The sequence below is a fragment of the Struthio camelus genome, chromosome 5 (assembly GCF_040807025.1).
Source record: "Struthio camelus isolate bStrCam1 chromosome 5, bStrCam1.hap1, whole genome shotgun sequence".
NCBI lineage: Eukaryota > Metazoa > Chordata > Aves > Struthioniformes > Struthionidae > Struthio > Struthio camelus.
In genome coordinates, this window is record NC_090946.1 from 58269747 (window position 1) to 58283821 (window position 14075).

At 46.6% G+C, this 14075-nt stretch overlaps 1 protein-coding gene across 7 annotated transcripts in view; it reads left to right on the forward strand.

Moving 5' to 3' along the window:
- Window positions 1-14075, forward strand: part of IFT43 (intraflagellar transport 43) — a 54639-nt gene continuing 40564 nt past the window's right edge. Inside the window, exons 1-3 of one of the 7 annotated variants that reach the window (XM_009675671.2) lie at window positions 1-148; window positions 4062-4151; window positions 4702-4761. In XM_009675671.2, coding sequence (XP_009673966.2) covers window positions 98-148; window positions 4062-4151; window positions 4702-4761 — 201 coding nt within the window. In that variant the 5' untranslated portion in view covers window positions 1-97. Of the gene's footprint in view, window positions 149-3322; window positions 3895-4061; window positions 4152-4701; window positions 4982-14075 lie in introns of those variants that run through there. The other 6 variants (XM_068946629.1, XM_068946634.1, XM_068946633.1 and 3 more) reach the window with 6 other exon arrangements.

The following is a 14075-nucleotide window of genomic DNA, read 5'->3' on the forward strand; positions in this document are numbered from 1 at the left end:
GTTGTGAAGCGGCAGGGAAGCTCCATGGTGTGACGCGCACAGGAATCACTGCTAGTGGCTGTGAAGAGCAATTGGTAACAGGTTGCACGGCTTGGACATGCTGGAATCCAGCTGGGCTGAGGGAGAGCTTGACAGGGCTACCGAACATGTGAGCATCATAGGAAATATTTCACGCTTGGCAAGCTTGCCTGGGGTTTGACAGTCTGAGCTGGGGCTGATGTAACTTGAACAGCATCTGTTCTCATGGAGATCAAGAGAGCCAAAGGCACAGGCCTAGTCTATCTATCAAAGCCCCCTTTGCCTTTCAGAGAGAGAAATCTCGTTTGAAGTTTCACAAATATTAACAGATATTGTTCTGGAACCTGCATGAGTAACAGAGTATTAGCAGTTTTTCCCTCCTCCAAACCCCCTTAGAGATGGGGTAAATACTTTGAGATGCTTGGGGGAAAAAATGCAGGAAAGTCAAAATGAGGTGCTTGGAGCAGCTAGCGTGGAGCAGGCTTGGGCAGCTGTTGTTCACTTGGTGCTTTCCTTCCCAGGGGAGGCTTAATGTTTACAATGAATCAGTCCATGTTGAAGTCAGCAGTCTGGCTGGCCACGTTACATGCGGACTGGATGAGGAAGAAAGGCACAATGCTCTGTCACTGGTTGCTACAAGAATTGCCCTTGCATCCCGTAAAATCTACTGCCATCAGAGAGCACACAGCTGCTTAACAAAACCTCCAGCCACTGTGAATAAGGTTCTCATTGTTCTCTCCCACCGTAGTGCTACCGTGTGGGCTTCCCCCCGTAGCTGTAGCTTTAACTATACGTGTGTGCGCTTGCTGTAATGGTGGCTGAGGATCAGAAGCATGTGGGAATGCTCAAGCATGATTGCTTTCCCAGACTCTCCAAAGTGTTCTCTTAGGTGGAAGGACGACCGGACACAAGCTCTATTCACAGGTCCAATCAAGGAGCAATCAACAGCAAACAGTGCTGGTGGAGGACTCCGCTAGTCCTTTTCTGTGTGATTGGATTTGGGTTGAAACCAGATGGATAGAGTCCATGCTTAGGTGTGAGAACTTGTACGTGAAAGGAATGCTTGCATAGTTCCTACTTGCTGTTCAGATGACTGGCGGTAGCAGCATTTTAGTTTATAGTGAAGACAAAACTGAACAAGTAAGGCAGACTGGGAGTTGAGAATACGCTTGAAACAGACCACTGGAAAAGAGCAACCCTGGCACCACAGACCCTAACTGAAGGGGAAGCAAGCAGACAAAATGACTTTGGACAGCCACAGCAGCAACAAACATTTGTCCCATTAACTATGTCTTGGTTAAACAGGGGCTGCTGCAGGCCCAGGGTCAAATGCTACCTGCGGTGTCACAGTTGGACATAGGAGAATTATCCTGTTCAGAAAGTATGACCCTGATGTTTAAAGTAAGCAAGATTTTTGCCACAGCATGAAATGACAGATGAAAACTCTCCTCCAATGTGAAGGCAGGCAAAGATGTGTGAGGGTGGGTGACAAAGCCCGTTCCCGTGAGTGGAACCGTCTGTGTGGGAACCCAGAGAGAACCGAGGCAGGACAGTTTTTAAGTTTCACTCTTTCTGCATATCTGCTCTTCCCTCTCATCAAGAATTTCTGAAGTCAGAGGTCAAAGTTCTGGGGCAAGACTCAGTTCTGCACATGCTGAGCTGTTTTCTTTCCCATATGTGGACGCCACCGTCCTTTGGACAGCCTGAGACTCGTGTCACTGGGGTGGGCAGCAGGCATCACAGCGTTTGTGCTTGGGGGGCTTGGTGCCTGGGATGGGGACCAAGGATGGGTTATGGGGAGGGGGCCGGGAGGTGCCGCTCAGGATGAGTGAACCCAAGGGTCCTGCTGCTTCTGAGGCTGTCAGGCCAGGGGAGACCAGCACCGCTGCGCACCCTGTACTGCTGCCCTGCCCTGCCTCCAGCTGGAGCTCCCTTCCCTTGTCACCAGCTGACAGTGGCTACCCAAGGTCTCCCGCCCCAGGGTACCCTCCTGCTTTAGCAGACACTGCTCGGGGCACCGTCGCACTCCCTTCGGGATGCTGTTCCCCCAAGCGAGAAGGGCAGCTGTAATTGTACACTCACGCTCAGACATCCTGCTAATGAACCTGGGCTGCGGCCCCTTCTCTCTCCTGGTGCCCCTGTAGCTGCACGGTTGTGGCATCTCGTCAGGAGACTGGATGGGAAGGGGCAAGTGTGGACCCACGTTCCACAGGCCCTCACGGGGCCAGGTGAAAACGTCCCTCTCTACCTGATGCACCATCGAATCCGTAATTAAAACAGAAGAACAAGGTGTCTGGAAGATCATGATTTCATAGAGCCTAACCAGGCTGGCTGCAAAAAAGGAAAATCATGTCTCACTTATTGAATTCCTTGAACATGTCAAGGTTTGTAAAGAGAGATAGTATCTTTTATTAGACCAATTGATATAGCTGGAAAAAACTGACAAGCTTTTGGGCACAGAAACACTTCTTGTCTGTTTTTTTCCAGCTCTATCAGTTGGTCTGATAAAAAGTTATTGCCCCTGCCCGCAAATCTTATTTCACTTAATCCTTAGATCATCACAGTCACAGCACAACTACTTGAATGTGTCAGCAAGGAATGGAAAAAGGGAGAATTAGCTGGCACAATTACATTCAGAGGTCTTTAGAGGTTCTTAAAGGTCTTCAACCAGACCACGAGTAAAAGGCTGCCACTGAAGCTAAGCAGGTATGGGGTGAGACGTGTTGCCTCTGATTAAAAGCTATGTCTGGAAGACACAACATTTTAGGGTTAGGCGGTCAATTCTCATCGTGGCAGAGGGTCAACTGTAGCTCTTCACGGTGCACAACCTCTGATCATCAGATGAGGATGTTTAACACTGAAGCAGCAAAACAAGCAGGTGGCCGCTCGTTGGGCTAATAAGGACGAGTGAAGACTTTGAGGAGCTCCAGAGACACGGGAAAAACAGAGACAAACGGGCAACCCGCAGGAGAACTCACTGTTTATTGAACAGCTGGAGCTACAGCCGGACCCTCCCACTACCAAGGCGCACAGCCCTCCCGCCAGGCAGGCCCCGGCGGTCACTTCAGGCAGCTCAGTGGAAATCCCTGCCCCACTTCGGCCGCAGGGGCTGACACCTAGACGCCCCCGGGCTCAGGTTTGGCCCTCGGGAGCGGCTGCCCCGCCGGGAAACCCCCTGCGGCCACCGGGGCGGCCCCGCAGGGCCCCGCGCCGCGGCGACGGCGGCGGCCGCCACCGCCCTGACCGCCCCCGGCCGTGCGGGCGCGGCCCCTTTAAGAGTGGGCGGTGCTCGGTTGCTAGGGACGCGGAGAGGGGCGGGCTGTCTCCAGGAAGTACCGGCGGCGGCGGCGGCGGCGGCGGGGGGATGGAGGCCGGGGCCGGGGTAAGGCCCGAGCTGGCTGGCCGGCCGGCCAGCTGGCGCGCGCGGAGCTGCGGGGCGGCGGTGCCGCCGGCCGTTAACGGTCACGGGGGCTCGCGGACGGCAGCCGTGCCCTCAGCGGCTCCCGGGCCGCGGGACTTCGGGCTGCTTCGGCGCGTTGTTTAGCCGTGGCCCGAGGGACGCGTGGCGGGCGGCGGAGCCCCGCTGTGTCGTGAACGGGAGGTGCAGGCGCGGGCTCGGCGGGCCGCGGCCTCGCAGCAGGGCGATGGTCAGGGGGAGCGCAGTGTTCCCACCTTCTTTCTCCTCTCCCTCGGCTAATTGATGCCTGTCGTTTTGAGCTTCTCAACGGATGTTGCTACAGGCTTAAATTTTGTGGGGCATCTTAAAGCAAAGAGAGTTGAGCAGCCTGTGGATAAGATCAAGGAGCATGATCCACGTGCTGGAAGTGATGTGGAAAATGACTGTGTGAGCAATATGCAAGTCAATGCCTGCTGTTGGTAATGATTTTTGAACTTTTTGGGGGGGTGAGGTCTCACTCTACAGCATTAGCATTACTGTAGAGTTGTTACTTGCACTTTAGTCTGTGCTCTGCTGAGCTGTCTTCTTGAAGTTGCTGTGGTGAGTAACTATGTGCCCTCTGCCCCTTTGTGTCCCTGCGCCATAGGTACTAAAGATGGGCCGTCGAGCTCGCCAGGATTTCTTTCCGGATGAAAGCCTCAGCCGGAAGAATTCCTCTTCCGCCTCTGCTGGAGAGGTGGGTGTCATTTCAGGGTAACTCGTTTGCAGGGTAAGGTATCATTTTACTCCGATGTTGTCCCCAGTGGAAGAATCTTCTTTTTTTTTCTGAGATTTTTTTTTTTCCCTCTAAGCTGTGCTCTATCCTTTGAAGCTTGTCCTTAGCGTTGGGGCTCGTGTGACAACCCTTTTCCTTTCCTGGTGTTGCATTCTGCATGATGTGTAGTTTTCACACAGAGTCATAGCTGCAACTACAGTACCTCATGTGAAAAGTATGGAGGGTAGTATCAAATAGGACTTGATAACAGGGGGCCCTCCATCTCACCCATTCTTATCTTCCATGGGAATTAGTGTGACCAGGCACAGTGTTTCATTACCATTTTTGCTACCATCCACAGTAGAAAGACAGAGTACAGGTGAGCAGTGGGGTGGCATGTTTTTGTTTTTTGTTTGCTTGGTGTTTTTTTTTTTGTTCTCTTCACTGTGTTCTTGCTAGAGCTGGAGTACAGTTTTTGATGGTCAATATCAAGTTTGTATTGCAACATTCTTTTTCCTTGGATGCTTTTCAGTTTCTCCTCTGGACAGGCTACAAGGGTCATGCTAGCAGCCAACTTTACTCAGGAGACAAGGTATCACGTGCTGTAATAACCTGCGAGCCTAATTCCAGCTCAGCTTTGGAGAAGGACTGTTCCATCAGTATTTTTTCTGAGAGCAGGAGAAGACTGTCTGGAACTCTTCTTTCACAGGAGAGTGAAGCAACATCCTCAAATACCCAGAAAGATGAGATTTGAACCCTTTCAACTCTACTTGAAGGTTTGCTTTCTGATGTTTAGCATGATTTCTACACAGGTATGTCCTGCTGAAAGGAGCACCCATTAAGAAATGATATAGAGATTATGCTCCCTGACACCTTCAAACAGATGAAAGGCTCATCAGACTTTCAGCTTACTGACAGTGGTATTTGTCTAAACGAAATAATACTTAGCTTCTTGCAAAGTCAATAGTGTTCTCTGCTCTACCATGTTCTTGATTCCTTTAAATTGCAAAACCACTTTGACCTTCTGACCGCTCTGGCACCAAGTACACTTCAAACTTCTGTGCTTAGAGCCCTGGGACCTTCTCTCTTGGCAGTGGCTACTTTTCTAACATTCTCTACCATGGCTTACCTCTCAAATGACACTTATTAACTGTGTCCCAGTTGTCTGTGGTGAAATGGTTTTGTGGAGGATGTTTCTTTGGAGTCCCTGCTATGCGGCTGAGGATGCGTTCTTACAGCCTCACGTATAATATAATGAGATCTCATAGAACAGGCCTTTTCCAGGAGAAAGTATGTTCTCTTCTCTTTTGCTGGGCATAACAGAGAATCATCTCCTACCTGTGCATTCTCCTTTCCCTGGCTATGTTTGGGAGAAATTCTAGGAAGGCATTTGTGGAAGAGGTGAAAGGCCCATGCTCAGAGGTAATATAAACTCTGTAAAGCCCATCCTCCTTGATGTACCACTACTTGTCTGCCACCTTAGCAAAAATTGAGTGCTCTATATCATCCATTACCCATGGTTTCTAGGGTTAAATCACTTCCTACAGACAAATCAAGCTCCCTTTGGCACAGTTATGGATACTGGAGAATGAGGAAGAACATCCATGGTAAGAGGAAGAGCTGATACTTGCCAGGACTTTTCTCATCTGGGTGAAGATGGGCATCCGTCTGTGTCTGTTTCACCTGACTAGTTGAAATTATTCTAAGATCTTAGCTCCTGCTTAGTAAGAAGTTGAATATACCCTTTGAAGAAGTTCAAGAGATCTGAGGTGACCCCCTCAGCAGGCTCTGTGCTTCATCAGTGGGCCCCATGGACCGCCTGCTAAGCAAGAGACTCATGGACCTTAACAGCAGATGATTTGGCCTGTGCCTGCTTCCATCTGTCCCAGCAGCACTGGAAAGACATGACAGGAGATAACAAGTCTGTGCAAGGCAAAACGAATCTCCTTATTTGCAACCAATAGTAGTGTCTTTTTGTAATTTGAAAAATCAAAATAGCAGTGGGCCCTGCAGGTTAAGAAACACTTGAAGAAAGCAGCTGGTAGTGCAATTGGGTGTAATCGTTGGTCAGCCTACAGATTAGGGTGGCTTGCTGTCAGGCTGTTCTCTAACTGGAACTGGCTATCCCAGTTTACGGACTGATTCCCTGGCAGGAAGAGGTTAAGCCTGGATGTAGGGGGGCAGCTGACTGCCTGTAACTTATTACAGGTTGTTCTTGGTGTGCCTTGTGTCATAGCCATTTTAATGACTGTGAAGAGATCATAATGGCACCAGTTGTTGGGCATCATCAGAGAGGTCTAAGAAATAGTTAGGATCTTCTATTTGTAGGCAATGAGCTTTTCAGCAGCCGAAGGGTGAGCCTTCTATGCCTTCAAAGATTCAGGTATGTTATTTCTGGATCTTAACCACCAGGAAGAAATGTTTGTGTCAATAGTCTCCCTTCCTTATTGCTAAATGTCGCTTTTAACTGAAAACCGTGGAGCTACTGGAAAACAGACAAAATCCAGTATAAATAATCTTAAGCCTTTTTTTCTGTTCTGCAATTGGAGGCCTCTCATACATAACCAGGTTTGATACCAAAATGAGCACTTGGTAGAACTAATGTTATGTTTCTCTTCACCCTGGATGGCAAATACCTTATATTTTTCTGGAAGCTTGGCTTTGACTTTCCTCCAGATGGTGGGGTCAGCTGTTAGAATGGGTGTCTCGTTCAGTCAACTGGTCATCTTGAAACCTTTTCAAGGAACCTTCCCCAAAAAAGTACAAAATAGAAGCTGTTCTTTTCTGGAACTGGCAGTAGTGGAGGAGGCATGTTGTGATTGATTTAGGCATGAGAGATTTTCTTCAAAATCAAGGAAGGGGCGGGGGAAAGGGGGGAGAGCTGACCTAAACCTTTGTTATCTTCACACCTTCAGGGTGGTGATTCTGGCCTCAGTATTTCAAAACTGTTTTAAGATTCATCTCCCCTTCCCTTCTCTCCCCCCAGCTTCTTTTTTTTTTTTCCTCCCTTCTCCATATTCATCCATCCAGCTGAAACTTTTGGCTCTGTGAACCATTCAGGAAGTGATTTCCAGTCACAGCAGCTTGCTTGAAGGAAGCAAAAAGTACCTGTTTATCCATGTTTCAACGTTTGGGTGGGTTACAAGGAAATTCACTTCAAGGAATGAACAACTCATTTAACATAATTACAAAGATCTTTGTTCTCAACTCAGGCAAATCTTCTGACTTGGAGCGTAGATCTTATCGGATCACTGCTGAGCTCTCCTTGACCTGGACTCTGTCTTCCTAAGCGGACTGCGTACAATAGTACATCTCATCAGCTGTCTATCTTGTCTCCCAAGCATATTGTGAAAATCCGTTCCCTAGGATGCAATTGCAATAGTAGGCTGTAAGGCACAACATATACTTCCTCCAAACTCTGTAAAGAGAATATGGTATCTTAGTATCTTTTCAGTGCGTATTTTGTGTATATGTTGTTCCCTCCCTCAAAATAAGTTACTTGAAGTGGAATGGTGCTTTCTGCGTAATTCCTCTGCCCAAATCTCTAATAGATAAATCTAATTCCTATGTGGTGGTGTCTACATTATCTTCAACTTTAGACTTCTGTCTCCTCAAGGAGCCCACCAAGTGTCACAAGGCCCACAGTCAGCCATCTGACATGCAGAGCATTCCTGCCTTTTCAGTGTACAAGTACTGACAAACACTGCAGCCATGTATTATTTCATGAGGCAAGAAGGAACACGATTATCTGCTGTAACTGGTGCAGTCAGCATCCTCCTGCAACAATGGCTGTGCGTGTTCCTGGCTTCAGAGCTCCTTGGCAAATCAACAGGCACTTCTTGGGCACCCAGGGGAATATGCCGTAAATGGGAATTCCTAGAGATAAGTCTGCTTGCTGCATGCCAGAACTCCACATTTCAAGCATTCATTTTCAGAGGGGTAATGCATCCGTTTTCCCTTTGGGAGGCCTTTCCCATCCCCTGGCTTCATATGTTCCTTTTTACTCATTTTGATGCTATTAGGATTCTGACAAAATGGGGACAGACTCAGGCTGGTCATAATATTAGTATAATGGTAGGAGCAGATCATGAGAGTCTGATCTTTGCTTCCCCCATCCTACCAGTACTTCTGAACACTTTTATAGAATAAAAGTCAAACTTTTTTTCCTGGCTCTAGTGTTGCTATATCCAACAGCCTGGGTGCTGGCTTGATGACCTCTACCGAAAGAAGCTGTTCACTCAGGTTTGGAGCTCTTGAGAAGACTGATTTGGAAAGCAGAGTGGAAAAGCCTTTGCTTTTAAATATATCAGCAAATTTTTCCTTTTCTGTCTCTTCTTCTCTCAACAAGATTGAGCTATTTGCTGTTCCACAAGAAATCAGTATGCAAAAATATTTTCATGTTATCCTGCTTCCATGGTCTGTTTCCTCTTCATCCTACAGTGACAGGATTCCTTTGGGACCTCGTTCAAGCTTTCCCTGTTTTTCCTACTCTTACAATCTTAATATGGTGTTGGCTGTGTCCCTCTGGCAACACTTTATAGATTCTGTGAGTGGAAACTGCTTTTAGTAGGGGCAGTATGTCAGCCTGAGGGATGAGGGTTTTCCAGACTGTTGAGAGTATTTCTGTACAAGTAGGAGAGGGTCACTCTGACTTTATCTCAGGGTCTGTCCAGAGTGATTTAAGTCCTCTCCTCGTTTTCTTTGCCAAGTTTCACCAAAGCCTGAAGAAAGGCTCTGTGCACTCATTTCTGAAAGTCTGATCCACTGTTGTTGTCTCACCTGATATTTGTAAACATGCTTAGGTAGCTATAGTCCTTGGGTGATAATTAAAGAGTGAGTGAGTGTTTCTCTGCTGCAAAGATATGTTACATAGGATAGGTTCCTCTAACGAGCCAAGGGCTTGGGTTGTCTCATTGCATATTGGAAAGATGTTTCCACAGGTGAATTTTGCAAAGCAGCTCACTGGACTTCTGCCCCCCCCCCCCCCCCCCCCCCCCCCGCAGGCTTACGAGCAGTCCTGGATTGAGATCTCTGGCTGCATTCCTTAGGCTGACATCCAGGCAACATTTAAATAAGACTCTAGTTATCTAACTGGAGTGAATAAACAACTGCAAATCAATTGCTGAGGGTGAAATCCATGTGGAAAATTCTTCAAAGAAGAGTGGTTATTTAAGTGCTTTTTCAACATGTGTTGCCCATCTGGCTTTCCTTCCCTGCTACTGTGGAGTCCTGTACCACCTGGATTCTGTACAGCCAGAGAAGCTGAGGTCATGTTGTGACCTGCACAAGCCTTTCTGCTCTTGGGTGTGGGAAGAAGTGCGTCCCTTGTTGGGACTGTGTATTTATCAGATTTTACTGCTTGGTTGAATCTGATTTCATTTACACTGCTCACCAGTATGGATACTTTTGTACCGCAGCTGCACTAACCGGTGTGTAGCCTCCTTCTACTCCAGTCATTGAATGAACAGAAACCAGATGACACTGCAAAGACTAAATGGACTCGGATGCCAAAACACTTTAATCACAGATATATACTAATTACGTGACTTCTCTGTTTTGCAGAAGAGATGATGCAGTCCAGAAGAAAGTTGGGTGGGTTAGCACAGTGGTTCCAGCCATGCAGTGCATAGTCCTTGTGCAGGGTCATGGGCTCCCCTACATTCTCTTCCTAAGTTACTCTGGACACTGTAATTTATAGTACTGGGTGGAGAATACCTGATTCTTAATTGGCTTGTTCTTCCTAACAACTGACTTTCACAGCTGCTGCTGCTCACAGCCTGCTTCTCTCAAAGGTTTTTGACATATTCTCAACTTCCAGAGTGATTAACAGGCTGTTTACACTTAAGTTACTCCTCCATTCCTATAACCAAGCTATTCCCTTATCCTATAGGGTTAACAAAAGTTCATATACTTATGTATGCTAACACTCTCTCAACTAGACCTATCTTATGCTACCTGCTATAGATACCAGCGGAGCTCAGGAAGTAGTAGCTCCTGGAAAAAGGGCTGTAGCCTGCTACAGTATATAGCCCACAGCATAACTGGTATTCATTTCTGAATGGTGGCATGCATGCAGGAGTCAAGCCATACAAATGTTGGCCCAAATAATTTGGGCCTTCTCATTCTCTCCATCCCTTCTCTCACGGGAGAAAGAGCTAAGTATGATCTTCTCTCATTCTCTTTTGTAGTTCTTTTTCTTCAGGTTGCCTTTCAAGGGTCTGTTTGCTGGTGGACTTTCCTGCCTTTTCAAACAGGCGCACTCTGTAGTATCACAGTTTTTGTATGTATAAATGACTGTAGCTATAAAATCTTACAACAGGGGTATCACCTTTGTACTCTATGCAGTTAAGGTTGCAAAGCATGTGCTGTGGGAGAGCCATTCATGTCAATCTTCAAACTATTCTGTGCAGATTTCCATAGTTTTTTCCTTTTTAACTTCTTCCTCTCTTTTCCCTCCTGATCCTTCTAGGATGAAGACTCCAAGGAAAAGGTAGACCATGTAGGACTAGAGGACTACTTTCTAGGTAGATGCTGACTTCTCTGAAGGGGACTAGTAGGGCTAACCTATTCCTGTATCTGGAGACTACCTTAAGAGAGGACTTCTGTACTGCAGAATAAGATGAAATCACGCTTCAGATGCAGCAGCTATCCTGCATCCTCTGTTCCTATTGCTGATAGGTTTTGTTATTATCTTTATAACAGCTGCTCTTATCAGCTGCTGCAACTGGTACTGAGGTCACAGACCTCTATGTGCCCACTGGAAAGATGCTCTGTTTTAATTTATAAGTAAGAGCAGCAATTAGCTAACAGCATATAGAACCTTACTGAGCTTTGATTTGTTATTTGGTATGGCTAACTGGCTCCCATAACATGAAAACTTGTCTTTAGGGGTTATGGAGTCTTGCTGGTGCCCCAGAGGAGAAGGCCAGCCAGTAGTAGCAGGGATGTGTGTCTGCATATTTTTTGTGGTTCTTTCTTTTTTACTGTACCAGCACTGGGAATGCTAATGCCTGTGATGAATAGGGTGGTGTAAGGCTTCTTACCAGGCCCCTGGGGTACGGAGAAAAAAATTACACATATTCTTTATCATCCTGCAGCAGAGCTAGACTACATCTTAGCGTTCATTTGGCATTAGAAGCCAGGGTGATGCTGTTCAGTACAAACTGAGAATGAGTACCTGTTTCTGCTAAAATCTCTGGGCCAAACAGCCCTGCACTCTTCCTGGCAGTGGAGTTGGTGTTGCCCAGCTTTCCTGGCTATAGCTGCTCTCTGTATACCCTAGACAAATTAAAGCATCCTTTTCTGTACTCTAATTCCTCTGCTGAGGCACCAGCCCAGTAGTGGTAGCATAGTAGATTCATTTGTGAAGCTAGCTTCATTTGTAAAGCCTAGAAAAGAAGTACATACCAGCCATCTCATTAGTTCTGGCCTCAGCAGGGTATTCTCTTTGCAAGGAATGAAGACTGCTCACCTCAGCTCAGTTTCCTCTTGGTGCTACCAGAGGTATTACTGTAGGAAAGATCCACTGAGCAGCCAGGTTTATTAGTCAGTAATGGATGGCGTAGGGCTATGCCTGGAGCACTTTCCCATTTATCAAGCAGAGACTTCCCACTGGCAGGGATAGTTCTGGGGACTGGTGATCCAACAGAGATTTTTCCTGAAAATTGACCTAAACCTTCCTTTTTTTTCCACAGTAGAATCAGTTTTCATGATCACTTCACTGGAGCTAATTCCATCTCCATACATTGCCCTAAATCATTGATTCCCAAGGTCCACTGTGCCGAGTGGTGGCTGGTCACATGCCACAGGCACCTTCTTGCTCCTGGCTGCTAAATTTCATTAAAATAACAAATGTGACTCTTCCACATGAGTAATTGTTTTTGCTTCAGGGATGTTGTGCAACGGTGCCTGGCAAGATTTTCTTTAGTATGAAGTGATCCCTGCTTTGAAACCCCTTTTGTTTGGGTAATTCCTGCACCCTTTTTTCAGACGTACGCTCTTAAGAAGTACCTTCACACTTTTTAGTATTTTTTCCATTTGTAAATGCCTGTGAAGGGTAACAAAATGGTTAACTGAGTGATCAGGAATCTGACTGATGAGAAAGCCGCTTGCAATATTTATATCTTTAAAATGCTTACAAACTTCTATTAATTGTATCATAAGCCCCTTCCAAAGCAATTATTAGTAGAACTTTATATCATAAAGTGTGATCCAAAACTTGTTTAGCTGCAGAATATCCCTCCCCTAGTCGTTGCCTGGCCAAGCTGAAATACTTGGTTTCTTGAATCATTTGTCCGAAGTTGGCCCCTTTGTCCCCCTGATGGCTCATGTAACCCTTCTCTGAACTCCCTTTGGGCTGTGCTGAGTGTTACAATATGAACTCTTCCTGGATTTGGTCTGTTTCCTCTTGCTGGGCTGGAGGTACTTTGTGGCTGCCTGAATATTAGCAGCTGCATCTGTGTTGTCGATGTGAACATACCTGCTGAAGTCCTGCCCTGCAGTCATCTGCCCGCCCTGAGACTTGTTTTGCATCCCCTGGCAAACCACTCATCTTGGATCTGAATTTCTGCCAGCTGAATCACTCATTTGGCTGCACCTTCCAAGGCTGCCTGGGACATTTAGCCAAAGGCTGTAAGGCTGTTCAATGGTATAATAAAGGGTGTATCCTAATATCTCGTTTAATTTGGAGAAGCAGAATAAGCAGGAGGAGTATGAACATGGCTGGTAGCCAGGATTTTGCTGGGTTCTCTTCCTGGCTCTGCCCCAGATTTGCTTTGGGGCCTTGAAGAAGTCCCTCTTCCAGTTTGTGTTAGGCCCTGTCTGAAAGGAGGGATAGAACTTTATGCAGGAAAACTGTGGGGATTGCCTAAACACATTCCCCAGAGGGGTTTAGATGCCTTACTCTCTTCAAAATTCACAGCCATGGCTTCACTGTGTGGTATGTAGACCATCTCAGGATGAGACTGTGGATCTATTAAGGTAGTTAAGAGTGGCAAGGTACTACAGTCTGTCTGAAACCCTGGAGTTCTGGCACCTCTCTGAGAACTGGGGGTAAGCACTCCCCTGTACTAGCAATGAGTGATCCTGATCCCCATCCTGGTGCTTTGTAGCCTTCAGCATTGGAATAGGATTTTTCCTTTCCTTCAGGAACCGAAGGGATGGAGGTGTTAATTTTGATGCTGAAGCCACTCATTTTATATATAAGCTTAAAGATCAAACCCACCATCCCCTTTCCAAGCTGGAAGATCTTGATTTTATTCTCCTCTTCCTCCTCCTGAAAGGCGTATCTCGTCATGTTTCCCATCTCCCTAGAGAATATCATATGTGATGGCAATGCTATGAGCTGTTCTGGGTCTGAAAAGACTCTTAGTGCCTTCTCCTGAAGCTGCTCTGCTTTGCAAAAAGGAATTTAAAGAATTTTTGGGCTGCAGAGAAGGACTTTCAAACTGAAAGGCTACAACGTTTGAGTGGGGGGACCTCTGTTTCAGTCTTAGTGATCCAGGTGGGACCTTTTTCTCGCGTAGTACTTCAGTAGACACGGCATAGATAGTTTCAGGGTTCTTCATGGACTATACTAGGGAGAACAACTGATTTCTGACCCCCAACTGGGTGAATACTGACCTCTATAGCTTTAATTCCTCAGACTTTGAGTATTAACATGCTTTAAGGCAACAGTTGGAAGGCAGTTTTGAGGATGTGAACTTTCCATGGGGAGCCAAGTCCTTCTGTAGTTCTAGTTCCTGGTGCTTTTAAAACAATTTGGGTGGAAAAATGGGCTGTTGCATATTAGACTAAGAGTACATGCCAGGAGCAATTGTTTTCAATGAATTGCTGTTTGCTGGAAAAACAGCTATGAGAAAAGTTAAAGTACCTGACATTGGAAGCCAACTGTGGACTCATTGTATT